This window comes from Spea bombifrons, chromosome 4, assembly GCF_027358695.1.
Source record: "Spea bombifrons isolate aSpeBom1 chromosome 4, aSpeBom1.2.pri, whole genome shotgun sequence".
Classification (NCBI taxonomy): domain Eukaryota; kingdom Metazoa; phylum Chordata; class Amphibia; order Anura; family Pelobatidae; genus Spea; species Spea bombifrons.
In genome coordinates, this window is record NC_071090.1 from 111,869,081 (window position 1) to 111,892,495 (window position 23,415).

The 23,415-nt window shown below is 54.2% G+C and overlaps 2 protein-coding genes across 2 annotated transcripts; one reads left to right on the forward strand and one right to left on the reverse strand.

Annotated features, from left to right (window-relative positions):
- Positions 1-5,179: 5,179 nt before the first annotated feature.
- LOC128490128 (profilin-2-like) lies at positions 5,180-10,051 on the forward strand. The gene is made up of 3 exons (XM_053461869.1): positions 5,180-5,414; positions 9,466-9,655; positions 9,739-10,051. The coding sequence occupies exons 1-3, from the start codon at positions 5,289-5,291 to the stop codon at positions 9,834-9,836; spliced, it is 414 nt and encodes a 137-aa protein (XP_053317844.1). The 5' UTR covers positions 5,180-5,288; the 3' UTR covers positions 9,837-10,051.
- Positions 10,052-13,450: 3,399 nt separating this feature from the next.
- RNF167 (ring finger protein 167) lies at positions 13,451-23,057 on the reverse strand. Its single transcript, XM_053464640.1, has 10 exons — positions 22,924-23,057; positions 21,325-21,426; positions 20,789-20,875; positions 20,565-20,687; positions 20,261-20,348; positions 19,920-20,010; positions 18,958-19,063; positions 15,945-16,038; positions 15,314-15,394; positions 13,451-15,044 (listed from the first exon to the last, which is right to left on the reverse strand). The coding sequence occupies exons 2-10, from the start codon at positions 21,412-21,414 to the stop codon at positions 14,779-14,781; spliced, it is 1,026 nt and encodes a 341-aa protein (XP_053320615.1). The 5' UTR covers positions 21,415-21,426; positions 22,924-23,057; the 3' UTR covers positions 13,451-14,778.
- Between the last annotated feature and the right edge of the window lie 358 nt (positions 23,058-23,415).

Below are 23,415 nucleotides of genomic sequence, written 5' to 3' on the forward strand. Positions count from 1 at the left end.
TATTAAGTGGAGCCGCCGCAGATTGCGGAGATAAATCCAGTTCCAGACCCAGGAGCCGGACGTCTACCCCATGCATGTTTAATCCCCTCACTGTATTACCCTCTGCCACTTCTGCTGGGAGGCCGTTCCACTTATCTACCACGCAGTAAAGGATACCGTTCCCTGCTTGGAATCTCTGCCGTGACCAGCAATGTTTCTGCAATATAACTCCCATCATGCGTAGCAGGGGCAAATAGTACCTAAGATTTAGGGGGGCACCCGGGGGCCACATACTGTCACCCCACCCCTTTACTGTAACGAAATATGGCTATCCCCCCAAAGAGTCCCCCGGCCCCTCCTCTCCTCCGGGCATAAACCTGGCTGTCAGTACTGCCCTGGCAAACTGAGGAATGTTGGCAGCTATGAGTGTGTGTACAGTACATGATGTGGATGCTGCCCTCCCCCTTCCTCATTCCCCCTCCCCATTTCCTCCCCCCTCCCCCTCCCCCTCCCTTCCTCTTTCACCCCATCCTTCTCTCTCACCCCCCCCAGCAAATTCACCCACAGCAACGCATACCTGCCAAGTGTCCCTGTTTTACCTTCTCCCAAACTCCTGATGCCCCTTCCCCCCGGGACTGGGGTAATACTCTGAGAATCTGCCCCTTCGCCCCGGGACTGGGGTAATACTCTGAGAATCTGCCCCTTCCCCCCGGGACTGGGGTAATACTCTGAGAATCTGCCCCTCGCCCCGGGACTGGGGTAATACTCTGAGAATCTGCCCCTTCCCCCCGGGACTGGGGTAATACTCTGAGAATCTGCCCCTTCGCCCCGGGACTGGGGTAATACTCTGAGAATCTGCCCCTCGCCCCGGGACTGGGGTAATACTCTGAGAATCTGCCCCTTCGCCCCGGGACTGGGGTAATACTCTGAGAATCTGCCCCTTCCCCCCCGGGACTGGGGTAATACTCTGAGAATCTGCCCCTTCCCCCCGGGACTGGGGTAATACTCTGAGAATCTGCCCCGGGTGGGGGTGGGGAGGGCTGATGGGGCCGTTATTCTTGTTGGAACGCGGTGCAGGACAGAGTTTGGAAACGCCGGGGGGGCTGTTTAGTCGATCTGCCCAGACCTGCCTGCCGGCCCCCGGGGGCCAGGGGTATGCGGGGCAGCTGCTGGCAGCTCACTGATTAAAGAATGCGGGATTCCGGACACGGCTTACACACGGCCGGCGCATCCAACGCCTACATATACCGCGGCGCAGTACAGACACATTATCATTACACGGAACATATTACCCGGTCCCGCCCACTACTAACCCGCGGAGCTGACGCTCTAATATACAGAGAGAGAGAGAGTACAGTATATAGAGAGGAGGGCGAGTAACCCGCGGAGCTGACGCTCTAATATACAGAGAGAGAGAGAGTACAGTATATAGAGAGGAGGGCGAGTAACCCGCGGAGCTGACGCTCTAATATACAGAGAGAGAGGATACAGTATATAGAGAGGAGGGCGAGTAACCCGCAGAGCTGACGCTCTAATATACAGAGAGAGAGGATACAGTATATAGAGAGCAGGGAGAGTAACCCGCGGAGCTGACGCTCTAATATACAGAGAGAGAGAGGATACAGTATATAGAGAGGAGGGCGAGTAACCCGCGGAGCTGACGCTCTAATATACAGAGAGAGAGGATACAGTATATAGAGAGGAGGGGGAGTAACCCGCGGAGCTGACGCTCTAATATACAGAGAGAGAGAGGATACAGTATATAGAGAGGAGGGCGAGTAACCCGCGGAGCTGACGCTCTAATATACAGAGACAGGATACAGTATATAGAGAGGAGGGGGAGTAACCCGCGGAGCTGACGCTCTAATATACAGAGATAGAGGATACAGTATATAGAGAGGAGGGCGAGTAACCCGCAGAGCTGACGCTCTAATATACAGAGACAGGATACAGTATATAGAGAGGGGGGCGAGTAACCCGCAGAGCTGACGCTCTAATATACAGAGAGAGAGAGAGGATACAGTATATAGAGAGGAGGGGGAGTAACCCGCGGAGCTGACGCTCTAATATACAGAGAGAGAGTACAGTATATAGAGAGTTGAGATCGCGGAGCTGACGCTCTAATATACAGAGAGAGAGAGTACAGTATATAGAGAGGAGGGCGAGTAACCCGCGGAGCTGACGCTCTAATATACAGAGAGAGAGGATACAGTATATAGAGAGGAGGGCGAGTAACCCGCGGAGCTGACGCTCTAATATACAGAGAGAGAGGATACAGTATATAGAGAGGAGGGCGAGTAACCCGCAGAGCTGACGCTCTAATATACAGAGAGAGGATACAGTATATAGAGAGGAGGGCGAGTAACCCGCGGAGCTGACGCTCTAATATATACAGGGAGGGGAGGAGTGGAATTTCTTGTATTTTGGGAACTTTCTGTAAAATTGAAGATAAAAACGTCCTCAGAAGGGAAGTGGAACCGCAGGCTTCCGGCAGCGAGACAGACGGCCATATACGGGCCGAAGGGGCCGCCGAGTCACCGCCGGCAACCGCGGCCAGGAAGTTACAAAACTGGCGAGCCTCGCAGCTTCCTATCCCTGGCCTGCCGCTTATTTAGGTGAAAGAGCCCCAGAACACGGCAGCCTGGGAACTGCCCCGGTGCGGGGTTATTAAGACTTCGCTGTCACGTGACCTGGTGCTTGACGCGTGGCCCCGGGATGATCACCCGCAGAGCATCACGCCCCGGCCTGTGGGGGTAGAATCATTTCCCGGGCCCGGGGCAGGAACGACAGTCTTACCCCCCCACACACACATCTTATTCATGGGGTCCGAGCGCGGCCCCCGATACGGCATAAATAAAGCACAAGCCGGGTGTGTCACCTGACTGGGGTATCTGCCCCGGGGAGGGGGGTTTTGGGCCAGTTCTGGAGATCTGGTTGCCGTCGGTTACCGGGGGCTTGTGAGATTCCAGAGGTGGGAGGAACACCTGAGAAGGGCACGTCCCAACACATTTGCCCCCGCGAGGGGTTAGACTGGAGCAAATGGAAACCCCTCGCCAGCCCCCGCCCCATGTTATGGCGTAGCATTCTCTTACACGGGGCTGACCTTTGACCTTTTGCCCTCGGCTTCCCTAAGAGCCCACATGACCCCTGACCCCCCGTGATTGATGTTTATAACTCTGATCCAGATCCATCACTCCCGGCGTCCCTTCCAGGCGGATCCACATCTGGATTAAGAGTTCTGTGGAGACGCAATTTAGAGGGTAGTGGATAAGTGGAGCAGCTTCCCAGCAAAAGTGGTAGAGGGTAATACAGTGAGGGTATTAAACATGAATGGGACAGACATACGGCTCCCGAATCTAAGACGAGACCAACAACTGAGTAAGGTCGTAGTCTTTACAGGATGGGGCCGATCTGCCGGGGGGGCTCTGTGATAATATGGACCCGCCGTAGGGTGGGGGTCTTTCCAGGTGGCGCCATGAAAGGTTTAAACGGAGCCGCTTTGATCACAATGAAAAGAAAGAGCCCTTAACTATGGGGTCCCTTGGGGGGCCCACCTTACACCCCCTGCCGGTTTATCTGTTTCAGTGGCCCCTGGAATGCGGTGAGGACCCCCGACCCCCCCTCCCCCTGATCCTTATCTACCAGAAATGTTTATTTGTAATATCGTTATCCAGAAAGCCGAGCGGGGGTGGGGGCAGGGGGTCATTCTTATGGAGGGGGCAGGGGGTATCAGTTACGGAGGGGGGGCAGGGGGTATCTGTTACAGGGGGGGCTGTATTAATCTACAGGGTGGCAGAGCTGGGGGGGGTGGGGGTTCAATGAGTTTAACAGAGAAATCTCTCCTGTAGATGTGACTCCCGTGACTCTCAGCCGGCTTCGGGACTGCTGGATGAAATCGGGGCAGTTAGGGGATACGGGATCAGCATGGAAGATGATGCGGAGCAGATCCCTGGCTTACTGGGGGGCCACAGGCAAGCAATAAGCAGAGGCTGTCCACCCACTGGCCCTCACTCTGCCTGACAAGATCCTAGGGGCCAGAGGAAACACATACATGTACCGTTACCCCACACACACATGTACATGTATACTCTGCATACACACATACATGTACCGTTACCCCACACACACATGTACATGTATACTCTGCATACACACATACATGTACCGTTACCCCACACACACATGTACATGTATACTCTGCATACACACATACATGTACCGTTACCCCACACACATGTACATGTATACTCTGCATACACACACACACACACGTGCCGTTACTCCGCGCACACATACATGTGCCGGTACTCTGCACACACACACACATGTACATATATACTCGGCATACACACATACATGTGCCGTTACTCCGCGTACACATGTACATGTATACGCTGCATACACACATACATGTGCCGGTACTCTGCACACACACACACGTGTACATGTATACTATGCACACACACATATATATGTGCCATTACTATGCACACACATACATGTGTCAGTACTCTGCACACACATGTACATGTATACTCTGAATACACACATACATGTGCCAGTACTTTGCACACACATACATGTGCCGGTACTCTGCGCACACACACACACACATGTACATGTATACTATGCATTCACACATACATGTGCCATTACTCTGCCCACACATGTACATGTATACTCTGCATACACACATACATGTGCCGGTACTCTGCACACACACATGTACATGTATACTCTGCATACACACATACATGTGCCGGTGGAGTACACACACACACGTGCCGTTACCCCGCACACACACATCTGCCATGCAGCAGCTTTCCAGCGACAGGGCCTACATGTACATTACAGCTGTTGGAGGAAGGATACCTCACACTGCGCATGCGCTGCTGCCTCGCCCTGTAGCTGGGCGGAGTAATCCGCAGCAGCCAGCTCACCGCTTCCGCGCACGCGCACCATGCCCCTCCGTTGCTGACATCACTGCAGCGCAGGCGCCCTATTTTCCGTGTGCCGCCTCGCGCCTCTGCTCCGCGCACGCGCACTCGGCGCCTCAGCCGCGCCCTGCCCCGCAGCCCGCGCAGACACCACGCCCACACACTCGGTCGCGCCCATCTGCGCACGCGCAGTTACAGCCCGACCCACCCATCTGCCTAGGCCCTGTCAGCGCGCGCTATATAAAGGGCGGGGACGGCGGGACTGGACTCTGCGCGCGCATACCGAGCACGAGGCAGCAGCAGCAGCTCGCGACCACCGGGCCAGGCGAACATCGTTAGCGAAACCCTCCCCGCACACAGCCCGCCAGCAACATGTCTTGGGACGATTATGTCAGCAACCTCATGGACAAGAACTGCCAGGACGCCGCCATAGTGGGAATCTGCGGGACCCCGTGCGTGTGGGCCGCCCACCCGGGGGGACAGCTCCGAACCCTCTCGGTGAGTCCTGCGCCTGGGGGCTGCCTCAGGCAATTAAATTCCCCGCTTGCGGGGTTTGTAACCCTTAAGCTTACCGAATTACCCCGCCGTTATCCATCTTTGTTGCCCCCTCTGACAGGCGCTACCTCCCCCTCCCACACGGTAATTCACCCCAGACAGGCCCCTTGCTGCCAGTGCTCAAACTTACCCCCACCCCCCACAGTGGTTACTGCAATTCTGACCCCCACCGTTGAGGTATTGGGTGCACCCATTCCCTGTAATAAACCCCGGTCAGCAGCCGGTTAACCCACTGGGGCGGGGGTGCCAACCTGAATATGTTGGTAATGAGTATTGGGGTGTCTTGGGGGTATAATGGCTATTGCACCATGCAGTGGTAACATGTCCCCCAGCACATACCCCCATCTGCCCCTGCAGTGTGCCCCCTGTGTGTAGTGTTGATGCCTCTTCTTGTAGGTAAGACCCCCTGGCCCGCTTTGGCCCCTCTTGTTCCCTGTTCTAGATAACTTCATGCCCTCCAAATGCTTTCTATTTACTTTGCACTTTAGCTGTTCTGCCTGTACTGGTCATCCCTCCCCAGTAACTACTACCGTTTTTGTAAAGTAGGACCGGATCTTGCCCTTGTGACAGTCCTGTAGCTGCCATAAATATATAGTGCTGGTGTGTTAACCCCTGGTATTCCGTGTGCTGGGGTATCCCGGGACCCTGTGCTGAGGGGCGCGGTGCTCTTCCCCTGAGTAAATGGGGCATGGTGCTGTAGGGCACACTGTTGGGGGGTATATTGCTGCTTGGTCTGGGGGGGCAGGGGGTGCCAGATCCTGTGTCCCTCCTCCTGGCTGCTGTACAGGGTGGTCTTTCTGGGGCAGTCGGTTAACCCTTTAGTGCTCTCCGCCCTGCATGGGTGCTGGTTGAGATGGTTAATTGGAAGCCCTGTGGCGGGGGGGGGGGTCAGGCCCCGGAACCGCCAGCTTTTGTTCCAGTTGCTCAGCTTCCCCTCCCTGCCGCGGTTTCCTGTGTGCTGCAGGAAGTGGCAGCTGAGTAACGGGGGGGGGGGGGGGTAGCCTGCGCTCCTGCCGGTGTCAGCGCTATCTGGTGCGGGTCCCTCGGCCGCATTATCTCCATCCCACAGCCGCCTGTCTGCGGTGACAGCCGCCCGGCACACCGCCGCTCCCTGGTTACTGTATCCAGGTCCAAGGTCTGTAACAGTTACCCTTCCACTAGTTATATACCCCGGGGCAGCTGCGCGGGAGGGGCAGATTCCCAACCAGATAAAGGCACTGGTGGAAACAACTAATGGGAACTCTGGATCAGGACCCAATACCCCCCCCAGTCCAGTGGGGCCATATGCCTGTCCCATGTGTGTTCAATCCTCTCACTGTATTACCCTCTACCACTTCTGCTGGGATGCTGCTCCACTTAACCACTGCCCTCAGTAAAGTGACATTTGAAGTAATACATTGAAGCGGGGTAGTTAATGTTCATTGCCGCCCCCCCCCCCACGTGTAGGTTCCCAACTGCCGCTCACTCCCTTCTCTGCCTTGTAAATGGTATTTAAATCGCTGCTTAACCCCTGAGCTGCTGCGCTCGTCACAAGCTCCTCAGTCTCGTGCCGGTTGCCCCGGGGCGTATATAATTGGAGCATAGGGGTAACCGTTACAGATTTTGGCCCTCTGGACAGTGTGCCGGGCAGCTTACTGGCAGCGATGCGGGCGCTGGGTTTCCATGCAGTCAGGGGCCCCTGTTAGTGCCTATTGTGTCCTTTACGTGGGGCCCGGGCCCTGCACCCGGCTCCTGAGTAACATCAGCTGTGGCTGTAAAATCTCAGCCGATGCCTCACTTCCTGTTTGTAACAAAATGGCAGGGAGCTGCGGGCCCTCCCAGAGGAGGGACGGGGAGGAAAAACTGACTTTCAGGCCGAAAAAGGAAACGTCTGAAAGCCCCGTTTCTGCATTCAATTCCGTCAGCGCTGATTAATGAGCCCCAGATGGCTCCCGGTGGCCGCCGCCGGCCCGTGTGCAGCCGCTGTGTCCTGGAGCCGGGGCCCTTAGCACCCAGGGGCCACAGTGCATTAATAGTAAATGATCCGTCACAGATCCGACGGCTTGTGTTTAAATGCCCCCCCCCCGGTAATACCCTCTGTCGTTGGATTGGCCAGATAGCCGCAAGGGGCCACACTGTTCTGGCAGTGTGCTTTGTGCTGCGCCTGCCTCGTGACAGCCGTGCTTTTCGAGCCGCTGTAGACTGGGGCAGCGTTTAGTTATTTGCCCCCTCTGGCAGGCGTTAGTCGCCCCGCGGTCAGGGCAGCTGTATAAAAAAAGCTGCTGAAATGTTGGGTGGGAATGAGTGGCTACGGGAAGGAGGAAGTGCTTGTGGGGCAACTTCCTGTAACGGTGCGCTTCCTACAGCCAGAAGCCGTGTACATACATGTTCACTGCGTGTAAACGCTGCGTGACCCCAGACCTCCGAAGGTTAACTTTGCCATGTACTGTACGGTACCCATGTAATGCCCATCCCCCCACCTATTGCCCCATCTCTGCCCCACAATACAGTCCAACCTCCTATGGGCAGGGGGTGGTGTGTGGGGGGCTCTGTTCCAACATTCCATGCAGTTCGGCTCTGTAAGGGTTAATGTATTTTAAGGGGGGGCATTAAAAGGTCCATGGCTGTGAATTGCAGTAAATCTGCCTGCTGTCCCTTTAACCAGGAAGATTTCTGCCCCTTACTGGGGGCCGGTTAACCCTCCATCTGCAGGTACTGAAGGGGTTACTCGCTGCCGGGGTGACGGCGCGTGCCGGGTGGTCTCGCTCTGCCGGGAGGAAGCGGGGGAGGGGCTGCGAAGTATGTCCATTTTTGGTAAAGTCTGCAGGTTGTTGCAGCGGGAAGTGAATTGCAGAAGAGCGGCCGGGGCATGCGCAGCTCCCTGCCGCCAGTCACATGCCCCCCCTGCCCCGTGGAGACCGGGGGCCCCGGCTGCGTGTGCTGAGGTCATGCGGTGACTCAGCCGTCCGCGCCACGCCTGTGTACTCGGAGGAGTTTGCACCGGCGGGGAAATGGCCGGCAGACGCTCCTGGCGTGATCTGATTTAACTATACACTATGCAGGGCCTGCTCGGCTGCCGGTGTGTGCCAATGCTAGAAAGTGGTCTGATTTAACTATACACTACGCAGGGCCGGCTCGGCTGCTGGTCTGTGCCAATGCTAGAAAGTGGTCTGATTTAACTATACACTATGCAGGGCCGGCTCGGCTGCCGGTCTGTGCCAATGCTAGAAAGTGGTCTGATTTAACTATACACTATGCAGGGCCGGCTCGGCTGCTAGTGTGCCAATGCTAGAAAGTGGTCTGATTTAACTATACACTATGCAGGGCCGGCTCGGCTGCCGGTCTGTGCCAATGCTAGAAAGTGGTCTGATTTAACTATACACAATGCAGGGCTGCCGGTCTGTGCCAATGCTAGAAAGTGGTCTGATTTAACTATACACTATGCAGGGCCGGCTCGGCTGCCGGTCTGTGCCAATGCTAGAAAGTGGTCTGATTTAACTATACACTACACGGGGCCGGCTCAGCCCTGTCTCGCTGACACGTGGTTCAGGGACTCCGCTGCTGGCACAGTTGAAGGCAGCTGTAAGGCAGATCCCTGCGCAGACCTCCCACGTCATGTGCCGCTGCTGCCTAGCGGGGCCCTGCCGTGTCTTGTCTTCAGGAGCCCAGGGGGGGCCCCCAAATACCTCGCATTCCAGGGACGTGACTGGACAGGATCCCTCCGCATGCCTGAAGACACGGCCGCTAAATACTGCGATGCCCCCCCTATCGGCATGAAGCCCCTGCAGCCCGTGGCAGATGCCCTTCTAGTTAGATCTTGGGCAGGTGGCTCCGGCTCGTGGCACTTTATGGGGGGGTGGGTGTGAAGCCCCATGGTTTTAGGACCTGCCCCCCCCCCTCGGGCTGTAGCTGCATGCACTTCTCCCCCTGCCCCTCCAGGGGGTGCCAGACACTGACAGGCTGATAATTAACCCTTTAATGATCTTGCATTCACCCCCCCCCTCTCTCCCCACAGCCCGCCGAGGTCTCCAGTCTGATCGCCGACGACCGCTCGGGGCTCCTGGTGAACGGCCTGTCGCTGGGCGGCATGAAGTGCTCCGTCATCCGGGATCAGTTCAACATCCCCGACATCATGGTGATGGACGTGAAAACCAAGAACCCCGACGGACCCACCTACAACGTGGCCATCGGCAGGGCAAAGACCGGTAGGTTGTGTGCCGGGGGATGGGATCTCGGTACCCGTTGCCCCCCCTAGTACCCCATCTAACATCTCGTCTTGTTCCCCCAGCTCTGGTGATCGTGGTGGGGGCAGAAGGCGTCCACGGCGGCACCCTCCACACTAAAGCGCATGAAATGGCCAAGTACCTGCGGGATTTAAACTTCTGACCCCCCGGCCCCCCTCCGTTACTACTGATTCAGTCGCCTGTTCCAGCTGCCAACATTGGACCAATCCACGGTTTTCCTCCCGTCGCCCCCTTTTTTCGCCCCGTTCTTTTTTTATCACTTATGTTTTTTTGCTGCCCTGCTCATCGGAATGAACGTAAATTTTTTCAGGGAAAGAATTTATATCTGATTTAAGAATAAAAAAAAAGTACGCTGTATGCTGATTGGCCGTGTTTCATGTTTGCGTGCGTGCGGATTGGCCGGCTCGGCTTCATGGGTGTGATGCGTGTCCTCGGTGACGACGCGCAACCTCTGCCCCGTCTGTCTTTATCCTGCTTATCAGTGCTCGGCGGTGTTTGCCTTGTGGGTGGGTCGGCGGTGCCGCGCGCAGAGTACTCCATATCTGGGACACGCCAGAGTGTGCGGCTTTCATCCTTGTGGCTGCTGCTACATGTGATGGGTGGGGGTGGAAGACTGCGCTGGGGGGAGAAAGGTGTGAATGTCCAACTACCCCAGGGCAAGAACTTTTACCCTGGGGTAAGTGGCAGGTGTTGCCTAGCTAGGTGTGCATCAGTCTCTGGCTGATACCATACTGAGATCATGCGCGGCGTTCTGCCCTGTACAGTAATAGCAGAGCCGTGAGGCTGGGCTTGGCAAGAATCTTAAACAGACTCTGGTCTACTGTGCCACGCGTCTAGGACGCTTTAAGTGCAGGGATGTGGATGCACCAATCCCTGGGGGGGGGCTGGGTGAATTTCCCTAAAAATCCCAAGGCTTCTCCCATAATACCCCAGGGGTTACCGGGAGAGAGGCTGGGGGCAAAGTCTGGGGAACTCCCTACAAACAGCGCCCGGCTGCTCTCATAACTCTCAGCCACGGATCCGACGCCAAATGGAGTTTATTTTTAACAGTTATTGGAGACAAACAGCCCTGTGTCGTGTATAATGAAATGGGAGTAGTTTACTTATACACTGCACAGGGCTGCCAGTGGCAGGAAATATGGCTAAGAAGCTTCTGCTGTTGGCTCTTCCATCGTCCTATTGTTTGTTGGAGCAAAATGAGGGGGGGGGTATTAATGTATACAGTGTGCTGGGGATGATATTGATGTACACATCATGCTGGGGTATACAACATCTTGCTGACACAGCCCGGGACTTGCTGTCTCGATGCATGGATGTGGAGGTGACTGGGGCAGATATAATTACCCCGGCTCAGGTGCCACACTGCCCTGTAACTCTAAGTCTGCCGGCGTTTCACCGGCTGCCTGTACGGAGCCGAGGCCGGTGCACCGCATGTCAGGCAATGGGGTTCAATGAGCTTAGTGATCAGCAACCCCCTGCCTGCACCAAGATGGCGGCGCCGTTCTGCTGGTCGGAACTGACGGAACCGAAAAGGGTCTGGTTGGACCCCTGAGCTCCCCCTGCCGGCCGGTCACCGGTACTGCGCTCAGCTTAACAAATAGCTTAACAAATAAAATCAGACTTAAAATGAAAAAAACTCCATGATGTCAAAATATTATGGAATGGCCGTATACTAACTACTGCCTGACACCGTGCGAAGAAACGCTGGGCACGCTAGGGGAGTCTCTTGGCGTGTGTGTGTGTGTATATATATTTTCTATATAAAAGACTTTTGTCCAGTTTTTCACCATATTTTTTTTAGTAAATGAGACGATTTGATCAAAATAATGGGATCTTAAAACAAAAACTTATTGCCCTGAAAGAAACATAATTTGCGCGGCTTCTGTGAATGAGTGAGGAGAAAATGACAGAAGTGGTAAAACTGCCCTGGTCACGAAGGGGTTAAATTCCCTCACTGTATTACCCTCTACCACTGGGAGGCTGTTCCACTTATCTACCACTTGCTCAGGGAAGTAAAACGTCTTTATACGCAATATAAGCGAGTCCTGCTCGATGCCCGGGTGTGACTGTTGGGGGTCTGCGGCTCCCAGTGGACTTTGTGCCATTTTTTTTTTTTTATTGTTGAGCCGTTCTATGGGGAGGAAAGTTCTAGAAATAATAAGGTTCTACTTCCTGTTCCTCTGCGGGGTTTGCGGTGGAGAAAAGTTTCCTGTTTTCGTTGCTTCGCTGTTGCTGGAATGTGTCCTCAATAAATCCCCCTGCAGTTTTTCTTTGCTGTGCGGTAAAGCTGCGGGATGTGAGAGTACTGGGGGGGGATTAACACAGACCGCGGACCCGTGAGAGGCGTTACCTTGTACCCGAGAGGCCGTTACCCCGATCACTATGCATTGGAGGTGCCTGGGTTCACCCCAAGTTTCAGGGGGGAATGGGCAGATTCTCAGTGTTTTACCCCAGTCTCGGGGTGGAGGGGCAGATTCTCAGTGTTTTACCCCAGTCTCGGGGTGAAGGGGCAGATTCTGGGGTAACACAGTCCAGAGCTGACTCCTTCGTATTCTCCTCTGATTTAATGATAGCCGAGGATCCTGATTGGCTCTTTTCTCCCTACTACATCACAGCTGGAGTCCCTGCTTGAATACAGGTGAATCCGTTCAGAATATTGTGAGCTCCTGACGAGTCGCGGTTTCCATAACGACCGTTATTAGAACCATTCGGCTGCCAGCGTCAGTCACTGCGGTGGGGTCTGTGACGGGGTATTAAAGGGTTAAGGATGACCATGAAAGCACCGGTCGGTCCTCGCGCATGGCCGGCCGGCAGCAGCTCTGGAGGTTCAAGACTGTGGTCCGGAGACGTCACCGGATCCTGACAGCTGCTCTCACGGGAAGCTCGTCCTCCAATCAGCATCCGAGGGATCGGGCGTCCGGCTCCCCAACCAGCTACCCCCTGATCACAGCCCTCCCCTGCCTGGGGCAGTAAGGTTTACTTACCCTCCGGTCTTCAGAACCTCAACGTGGACTGCTTACTGATCGCGCTGTGATCAGAAATGCCGGGCAATGGAGGACTGCTTACTGATCGCGCTGTGATCAGCAATGCCGGGCAATGGAGGACTGCTTACTGATCGCGCTGTGATCAGCAGCAACAGGGAAAAACAAAAATGAAATTAAATGGACTCCGGTGATGCCCCGATGACATCATAAGGGGTACCATCCTGTTCCAAGAGACCCCTGAGGTTTTGAAGGACCCCGAAAGGGATCTCCAGTCACAAAAAAAGCATGTGGGGTATTATTCCACGGGGGGGGGGATCAATTTTTTTTTTTTAAATCACTGGCACCTAGTTTGGGGGAGAAATCCTAAATAAAATTTGGAAAAAAACAAACTCCTTTTTTTTTCTTAATGTTTGTTGTTTTTGTCATATTATTCATATTTAAATTAAAAAAAATGTATTTATTTTTTTAAGTGTTATAAAGTGAACAGGGGTGAAGAAATAAATTGTCACGAAGGGGTTAAAAATAAAAACACACGCAGAAGAAAAGAAACATCCCGAACTCTGTATTGTGATTGGTTACCATGACAAAGAGCAGCCAATCAGGGGACAAGGAGAACCAAAACGGCGACCGCTAAGTCAGAAAAAGCATAATTCCGGCAATAATCAGAATAACGAATACCGGAAATAAATAAGAAATATTAACCCCTTAACGCCGTAGATTTTTTGAGTGACTGTACCTTTAATTTTTATTTTTTTTCCCCAGGATCTGGAAATTCACAATTTATTTCTTTATTAAAACGATCTTTTTCTGAAATAAACATGAAATCAGGAAATTCTAGGAATAATGACTTTACTTACAGTCGTTAAACGTGTAGAAACAGAATATAAAACCAGGCGGGGTTAATATGTTAATTAGCAGGTTACAGACCAATCGGCGCCTTTGGCAAAAAAAACATTTCATTTTTAGCCCCCAAAAATTAACGAAAAGCAGTGAAATCAGCGTTTTCAGCAGGGAAGTTCCTATTGGTGGGGAGGCGGCGGCTTTGGTTGTTTTGCTCTAGCCAATAGGAAGCGTCGCCAATCCCCCCCCATTCCGCATGAACGTTCCTTGCGCCTGCAGCGTTCGGTGTAAAAATAACAGAAAAGCTGCTTTTGGGGATCTCGAATATTAGTGTTTTTTTGTGTATTAACCATTCCTCCCAAAAATTTAACCCTTTTCACACCGCAGCGGGGAGAAAACCGCGAATGCTTTGCGTCGTCAGCAGGCACACACTGGGTTAATTGTAAAACTTGGCAAACTGACCCCCCCATTGGCTAGAAATACTTTTGTTATTTAGAAGGCCCCCCCCACACACCCTGTCAGCACCGGCCGCGTTCTGTCACCGCCGTGATACCGACATACGCGGGGGTCCGAGCCGGGGCAGCAGCCCCCCACAAAAACCTGCCCCGTAGCCTGAAGCACCCCCCCAGGACAATACAGCCACTGCGTCGGATCTAGGACTGGTGTAAATGCCCACCAGGCTGGGGGTCTCGGCTATCATACCCTCTGCAAGTCCATGGCGCCCCCCCGCCCCTGACGTCCAAGGAAACCCCTCTCCTCCCGCTGCTGTCGCAGGACTGGCCCCCCCCCCCGGGGCAGTTAGTTAACTGGTTGATACAGAACCTGTGAGGGTAATTAGATACAGGTCACAGAAAGCAGCGTACGGGGTGGGGTTATTTGCCCTCATGGGGCGCCCTCATGGTTGCGCCCCCACGTGAGCCCTAAAGGTGGGTTTCTGCCCCGGCGCCCACCGCCTGGTAATTTAAAGGGCCGGCTCTGGCCGGGTCCCCGCCTCTGAGGATCGAAAGCATAGAGGAGAATGGTAAGCGTCGCATCGGGGAAACAATGACATTTTACAGGGGATTATGGGAAAAAAAAATAGGACCCAGCAAAGAAAGGGTTACGGAATGAAATCACAGAGCAAAGCAATCATGGAGGGTTAAGCGCCTCGCCGCAGAGGATTCTGGGAGCCGATCTGTCACCGCGCGTCGGCCATTGGGGCACAAAGGATTCCGGGATCGACAGTCCACACGAAACACAGATGGCGGGAGGCGGCGGCGATCACACGGCAACCGACGGGGGGACGCCCGTCTCTTCATCCAGGCGGAGGGGGGGCGACTCGTCCATGCTGCCGAAAGTGGGCGAGGGTCGGAGGAGGGGGGTGTTCTCGTTGTCGCTGCTCTCCTCTCGGTGCTCGCCTTCGCCGCCATCGCCTTCGCCGCTCTCCGAGTCGGAGTCGTCCGGTGAGCGCAGCACGCGGTGCTTGCAGACGGGGCAGCTCTTCTTGGTCTTCGTCAACCAGGGATCGACGCAGCTGCAGTGGTACCCTGCCGAGAGAGGGACACGGGGTCACCGGGGGGGGGGGGGGACGGGCGATACGGGCAGAACAGCCTGCGGGGTGACACAGGGGGCCGGGTGACCCCTCCTCCCGCCTGCAGGGTGACACAATGGGCTGGGTGACCGCTCCTCCCCCTGCGGGGTGACATAGAGGGCTGGGTGACCGCTCCTCCCCCTGCGGGGTGACATAGGGGGATGGGTGACCGCTCCTCCCCCCATGGGGTGACACAGGGTGGCGGGTGGGGGCTGGGTAACTTACCATGTGAGCAGGGCAGCACCCTCAGCTTGTCCCCTTCCTCGTATTCCTCCAGGCAGATGGCGCAGACGTCATAATCGTCCCCTAGGAGAAAGCGAGGACTCGTTAGGCTCCGGCCGCTCGCCGTTGACATTTATTTACAATATATTCATTCTGACGCTTACACATCCTGAAGGCCGGGGGGCTTCGCACGTACCCCCTCCCCCATAATCTGAACAGTGCTGGTTCTGCACTAGTCTGGCCACCAAAGGGTTATTATTTGAATTCAGATTCCAGAATGTAACAGATTGGGCGGAACCTCTGCGGGTCAAAAGCTCCAATCACAAAACAATCGATAACAGGGGGCAGTAGGTAGGTGGAAGAGCCTCCCAGCAGAAGCGGTAGAGGGAAGTTAAACACGCATGGGTTAGGCATACGGCTCCGACCACTGATTACATATATATATGTGAACATGTGTGTATAAGTGCGCCATCCCACACGTGTTGCGTGTTAAGCAGAATTTTTTCCCCCATTTGGTGTGCGCACAGGTCACGTGACACCTGGTGGTGAGGAGCAGTAACTGCACCCGGTTCCTCACCCCGCCCCTCGCTCCTCACCCCTCCCCTCACTCCTCACCCCGCCCCTCGCTCCTCACCTTTCTTAAACTTGTGGACGGGGATCTTCTTCAGCTGCTCCTTGGATAAGCGATTCCGCCGCATCCGCTTCCGGTGCTGCATGCAGCGCGCCACCTGGCGGGACAGAGATACGCAGCCCCCGTCAGACAACACGCGGCCCCCGGCAGACAACACTCGGCCAGGCGAGGGTTAACGGACAAAAGCGGGATACACGGCACAGGCATGGATCACCCCCCGCACACACCGGGAGTACCGGCGACGGCCCCCTAACCCCTTTATCACGAGGACACCGCGCCGGGCAAAGTCCTGAAACGGCTTCAATAAACTCCCCAATTCTTTTAACTCCTTCAGCTCTATTTTACAAAAATCGAGTCTCGTCCATCTGCTTTGTTTTGTTTTTTTTTAATCTGGGGGTATTTAATTTTTGTTGGTTTGGGGGGGGGCACAAGTAGAAAAGAGAAGATCCCGTTTTAAGAAAACAAGAGAAAATGTGTAAAAAAAATATAAGGTTTTACATTCTACACAAATTTTTTTTTTAATCTTCTTAACCATATTTTACGCACACTAAATTATTATATATGAATATATATATATATATAACCTATCCTGGACGCCAGGTCGCCATGGCAACTAGAAATCACTTGTTGGCCTGGGAGGTACTCCTGGTACGGGTCTATCAGGCCCGACCGGGACCCCCTGCTTAGCTATGGGGGGGATGCTGAGGCAAGTGACCCCGAGGGGCAGCGGTGGACAGGAAGTAAGACGGAGAGGGACGGTATAGTGTGCGTGTAGAGATATATATATTGTTTGGATGTGCGGGTGTATATACAGTATCTCCCAAAAGTGAGTGCACCCCTAAGTGGAAATGTCCAAATTAGGCCCAATTAGCCATTTCCCCTCCCCGGTGTCATGTGACTCGTTAGTGTTACAAGACCTCAGGTGTGAATGGGGAGCAGGTTCTCTCACACCGGTCACTGGGAGTCCAACATGGCGCCTCATGGCAAAGAACTCTCTGAGGATCTGAAAAGAAGAATTGTTGCTCTACGTAAAGATGGCCGCGGCTATAAGAAGATCGCCAAGACCCAGAAACTGAGCTCCAGCACGGCGGGCAACACCATCCAGCGGTTTCACAGGACAGATTCCACTCAGAACAGGCCTCGCCATGGTCCACCAAAGAAGTTGAGTGCACGCGCTCAGCCTCATATCCAGAGGCTATCTTACTGGAACCATGTCCTGCGGTTCGATGAGACCAGGATAAACTTATTTGGTTCAGATGGTGTTAAGCGAGTGCGGCGGCAACCAGGTGAGGAGAACAAAGACAAGTCTGTCTTCCCTACAGTCAGGCATGGTGGTGGGAATGTCGTGGTCTGGGCCGGCATGAGTACTGCCGGCACTGGGGGGCTACGGTTTATTGAGGGAACCATGACTGCCAACATGTACCGTGACATACTGAAGCAGAGCGTGATCTCCTCCCTTCAGAGACCGGGCCGCAGGGCAGTATTCCAACAGAATGACCCCAAACACAGCTCCAAGACCACCACTGCCTCGCTAAAGAAGCTGAGGGTAAAGGTGATGGACTGGCCAAGCATGTCTCCAGACCTAAACCCTATTTAGCATCTGTGGGGCTTCCTCAACCGGAAGGTGGGGAGCGCAAGGCCTCTGACATCCACCAGCTCCGCGATGTCGTCATGGAGGAGTGAAGAGGACTCCGGCGGCAACCTGTGAAGCTCTGGTGAACTCCATGCCCAAGAGGTTAAGGCAGTGCTGGAAAATAATGGTGGCCACACAAAATATTGACACTTTGGGCCCAGTTTGGACATTTCCACTTAGGGGTGTACTCACTTTTGTTGCCGAGGTGTTAGATATTAATGGCTGTGTGTTGGGTTATATTTGAGGGGTTAATGGCTGTGTGTTGGGTTATATTTGAGGGGTTAATGGCTGTGTGTTGGGTTATTTGAGGGGTTAATGGCTGTGTGTTGGGGTATATTTGAGGGGTTAATGGCTGTGTGTTGGGGTATATTTGAGGGGTTAATGGCTGTGTGTTGGGTTATATTGAGGGGTTAATGGCTGTGTGTTGGGTTATATTTGAGGGGTTAATGGCTGTGTGTTGGGTTATATTTGAGGGGTTAATGGCTGTGTGTTGGGGTATATTGAGGGGCAGTAAAGTTACTTTGTTATACAGGCTGTACACTCGCTGCGTTACATTGCAGCAGAGAGTCATTTCTTCAGCGTTATCACATGAGATATAATAACATATTTACAACAATGTGGGAGGAGGGGTCACTTTTGGGAGATACTGTATATGTATATACCGTATATATATAGTGTTAGAGTGTGTGTATACATATATACCGGTATATAATGTTAGAATGCGTGCGTGTGTGGAGTTGGTAGACTATTTATATACTTGGGAGTGAAGGGGTTAAAGTGGAATATAAGCAGAGCCGGGGAGGAACGTATATCACGCGTTTCCCGTTCTACGACAAAATATTTGGATCCTTCTAATCCCGGAGATGCGCGTCTCACGCGGTGTCTCTATATACACGTGTGCGCATGTATGTATGTGTATGTGTATAAATATATAGAAGTAAATACAGAGTGCCAGCGGCAGGCGGGGCCAGCATACCCCCAAACCCCCCTGTACACAGAGCACCGACCAATCAGCATGAATTATTAAAGCCTCGGCCGGACGCCCCGCTATATATACATACACCCTACATACATATACAGACACGCAGACACGCTTATCAACAGCGCACGATGTATAGAAACGTATATATACAACGTCTCAGGGCATGATTTCGTTATTCTACCCCCGGCAGGGAAGGATCGGGCCCCCCGGGGCCTCTGTGGCCCTTTACGAAGCGGAATACCCCGGGGAATTTAGAAGCTGAGAAACTAAAACAGAGACGATGAATCTACGCAGCAAACGTCTTAAAAACTCCCAATAATCTAAGCCAAGCGGCCCTTTAAAGATAAAAAGTGAAGCGGGCATCCACTACCAGGAGCCAAGGGCCCTCGGCACCCACTTACCATCACTATGCACATGATGATGATGACGAGGGCCACAACCACGATGAACGGAATGAGATAGTATCCGAGCGGGAAGTAGTATTCCGGAACCAGGTAGAGGACGGCGCTGCGGAGACACCAAAAACAGCCGCTTTCACACAAATTCCCCTCCAATTCCCATCATCCCTCAGCGCAGCGAGTGTATCGGAATCACCCCCATCAGCCCGAGCAGGAAGTTGGAAGCCGCTTCCTGTTCTCTCCCTCCTGTCAGCCCGAGCAGGAAGCTGGAAGCCGCTTCCTGTTCACTCCCTCCGTCAGCCCGAGCAGGAAGTTGAAAGCCACTTCCTGTTCCCTCCCGTCAGCCCGAGCAGGAAGTTGTAAGCCGCTTCCTATTCTCTCCCGTCAGCCCGAGCAGGAAGTTGGAAGCCGCTTCCTGTTCTCTCCCTCCGTCGGCCCAAGCAGGAAGTTGGAAGCCACTTCCTGTTCTCTCCCGTCAGACTGAGCAGGAAGTTGTAAGCTGCTTCCTGTTCTCTTCTCCGTCAGCCCTAGCAGGAAGTTGTAAGCCGCTTCCTGTTCTCCGCCAGACTGAGCAGGAAGTTGTAAGCCGCTTCCTGTTCTCTCCCTCCGTCAGCCCGAGCAGGAAGTTGTAAGCCGCTTCCTGTTCTCTCCCATCAGCCCGATCAGGAAGTTGTAAGCCACTTCCTGTTCTCTCCCTCCGTCAGCCCGAGCAGGAAGTTGGAAGCTGCTTCCTGTTCTCTCCCAGTGTGGTTTTAGCAGACGGCGCAGGAGCCTCTAGCGCTAGAGACTGTTTCCGGCCGCGCAGGTTCTCCGTATCGCTATTATCACAGATATCTCAGGGCGACGGGCGATTTATAGTAATAAAGACATGAAAACGTAATGCTGAATACGGGTGAATGAGCCGGGATCGGGGACGCCCCCACGGCTGAGTATCTGCCCCTCCTCACCCCCCCGCCCCTTCTTACTTGTCATGGTAGGAGAAATGGCTCTGCAGAGCTTTCCCAGACGACTCGCCGATGAACACGGACGGGATGGTGACTTCCTTCCGGATATCGTCTGCGATAAAAGATGGAGAGGAGGAGCGACACAGAGAACGGAATAAGAGAGTAACAAGGGAGGAGGGCTGCGGACGCACAGACAGACGCGGGGGGCACGGGGGGGACAGACAGACATGGGGGGGACAGACAGACACGGGGGGGGACAGACAGACACAGGACGGGCAGACAGACACGGGGGGGCAGACACACGAGGAGAGCGCGGAAAGGGGTAAGAGACGGAGAAACCCCGGCAGCGGCCCCAAACTCACCGTCATTCCACACCATGTTCAGCAGCTTCTCGGAATTAACATTGTGCACCACGGCGGCTCGGAAACCGGCCTGCTGGGCGTGCAACACCTACGGAGAGAGAGATGTCACCCCGCAGGGGGAGGGGCTGACCTATAGCTTCCTGCGTCACCCTGCAGGGGGAGGGGCTTACCCATAGCTTCCTGCGTCACCCCGCAGGGGGAAGTAAACTAAGCCACTGGTGTTGCCCCGCAGGGGGAGGGGCTTACCCATAGCTCCCTGTTTTACCCCGCAGGGGGCGGGCAGAAACTGATAACTCTCACTTACCTTGACATCAAAGTTACAGTTAAACCTCCGGATGAGAGCGAAGAACACGGTTTTGTTGTCCATCACCGGAGGGGGAAGAATGGGGGTGCAGGCATTGGTCGGCTCGGCCTCAACCAGATACCCCTGCAGGGGTAAAAAGTCAGTGTCGGTATACAGTGCAGCTCGTTCCGTGTCCGTATAGAGATACTCGGTACCATTATGTGACAGCACGGCGTCAGACTCACCCGAAGTCCATCGATTGGCAACGGAGACCCAAACATGGCCGGGAGGTCATCGAATACCTGGGGGGGGGTGCTGTTCCGATCCGAGTACTGAAACGAGAAAGCAACCCCATAACGGACCCGAGGGGGGGTCACTGCCCCTAGAACGTATAGGAAGTACCCCTGTGTGTATGAGATGCCCCCTCACCCCATCAGAGGGGGGGTCACTGCCCGTGTAACGTATAGGAAGTACCCCTGTGTGTATGAGATGCCCCCTCACCCCATCAGAGGGGGGGTCACTGCCCCTAGAACGTATAGGAAGTACCCCTGTGTGTATGAGATGCCCCCTCACCACATCCGAGGGGGGGGTCACTGCCCCTAGAACGTATATGAAGTACCCCTGCGTGTATGAGATGCCCCCTCACCCCATCAGAGGGGGGTCACTGCCCGTATAACATATAGGAAGTACCCCTGTGTGTATGAGATGCCCCCTCACCCCATCAGAGGGGGGTCACTGCCCGTATAACGTATAGGAAGTACCCTGTAATGTGTATATTTACCGCCCATATGATGGCGTCAGTGGCTGGCAGGCTGCAGAGGAGGAGAATGAGGGTCCCCACGGCGTGCGGCGGGGGCTGCGTCTCCATCATGAGCGGAAATCCCTTCAACAGAACGGAAGCTTTTACCCGGCAGGCAATCAATAATTATTCATTATGAGGGGGTTTTACGGCAGCCGTAAAGCGATCTCCTGCTACGGCACAGCAGATGTCTCCGGGAGGGCCCGGTCTACTCCACGCAGCTCACAATACAGACGGGGGGGAGGTACAAGGTGTGGGAACAAACAGCCTTATCAGGGAGGGCCGGACCCAGATAGCGGGAGGAGAGGCCGCAGATTAACGGGGGCCGCATCACTCGGGGGCCACATAAATGAAAACATTTTACATTCACACACATTCCAGGGCCGCGCACACAAGAGCTTACAATCTATTCCCAGCCGCAGGTGTTTCTCAAACACAAAATACTGGCAAAGAAAGCAGAATAAAGCCGGACACAGGAACACGTCAACGTCACGCGGACAGAACACGGACACGGGTGCCAGCAGGACATCAAGCGTGTCATAATACGTATACACACTATACAGGGTGGAGTCCAGTATATATGAAGGGGTGGGCACAGAGTATATACAGGGGGTGGGCACAGTGTATATAAAGGGGGTGGGCACAGTGTATATAAAGGGGGTGGGCACAGTGTATATAGGGGGTGAGCACAGTGTATATAGAGGGGGTGGGCACAGTGTATATAGAGGGGGTAGGCACAGTGTATATAGAGGGTGTGTGGGCACAGAGTATATAGGGGGTGTGTGGGCACAGTGTATAGAGGGGTGGGCACAGTGTATAGAGGGGTGGGCACAGTGTATATAGAGGGTGTGTGGGCACAGTGTATATAGAGGGGGTGGGCACAGTGTATATAGGGAGTGTGGGCACAGAGTATATAGGGGGTGTGGGCACAGTGCATATAGGGGGTGTGGGCACAGTGCATATAGGGGGTGTGTGGGCACAGTGCATATAGGGGGTGTGTGGGCACAGAGTATGTACAGGGGGTGGGCACAGAGTATGTACAGGGGGTGGGCACAGAGTATATACAGGGGTGGGCACAGAGTATATACAGGGGGTGGGCACAGAGTATATACAGGGGGTGGGCACAGTGTATATACAGGGGGTGGGCACAGTGTATATACAGGGGGTGGGCACAGTGTATATACAGGGGGTGGGCACAGTGTATATACAGGGGGTGGGCACAGAGTATATACAGGGGGTGGGCACAGAGTATATACAGGGGGTGGGCACAGAGTATATACAGGGGGTGGGCACAGTGTATATACAGGGGGTGGGCACAGAGTATATACAGGGGGTGGGCACAGAGTATATACAGGGGGTGGGCACAGGGTATATACAGGGGGTGGGCACAGGGTATATACAGGGGGTGGGCACAGAGTAGATACAGGGGGTGGGCACAGAGTAGATACAGGGGGTGGGCACAGAGTAGATACAGGGGGTGGGCACAGTGTATATACAGGGGGTGGGCACAGTGTATATACAGGGGGTGGGCACAGTGTATATACAGGAGGGTATAAAATAATGTATAGCCCGCTGTCTCACCCTGTCTATCCGCTCTGTTTACATTCTGGATCCAGATCCAGGCCGTCTGTCTGTCTGTCTGTCTGTATCTCCGGTTCTTCTCTATCACTCTGTCAGCGCTCCTGTCTTGTCAGTCAGTCTGTCTCTGTAGCCCCGCCCCTTCGCTTCCTGTTGTTTACTTCCGGTCTCTGATCTGACCCCTGAACCAGGAGCGGAACCCGGGTCTGTGCACCGTCACGGTGTCCATGTAACCTCCTTTTGCCCTCACGTTCTCCCCTCATTCATGCTGCATATTTATAATGATCAACCCCCCCCCATACTTCCAAGGGGGCAAATTCCCCACCCCCGTATTGCGGGGTATTTATTTATACCGTACAGCCCCATTTATCACGGCCCTCTGTATAATGTATAGATAAATCAGCGAGCCGGCCCCTGTATAATGTATAGATAAATCAGTGACCGGCCCCCTGTATAATGTATAGATAAATCAGTGACCGGCCACCTGTATAATGT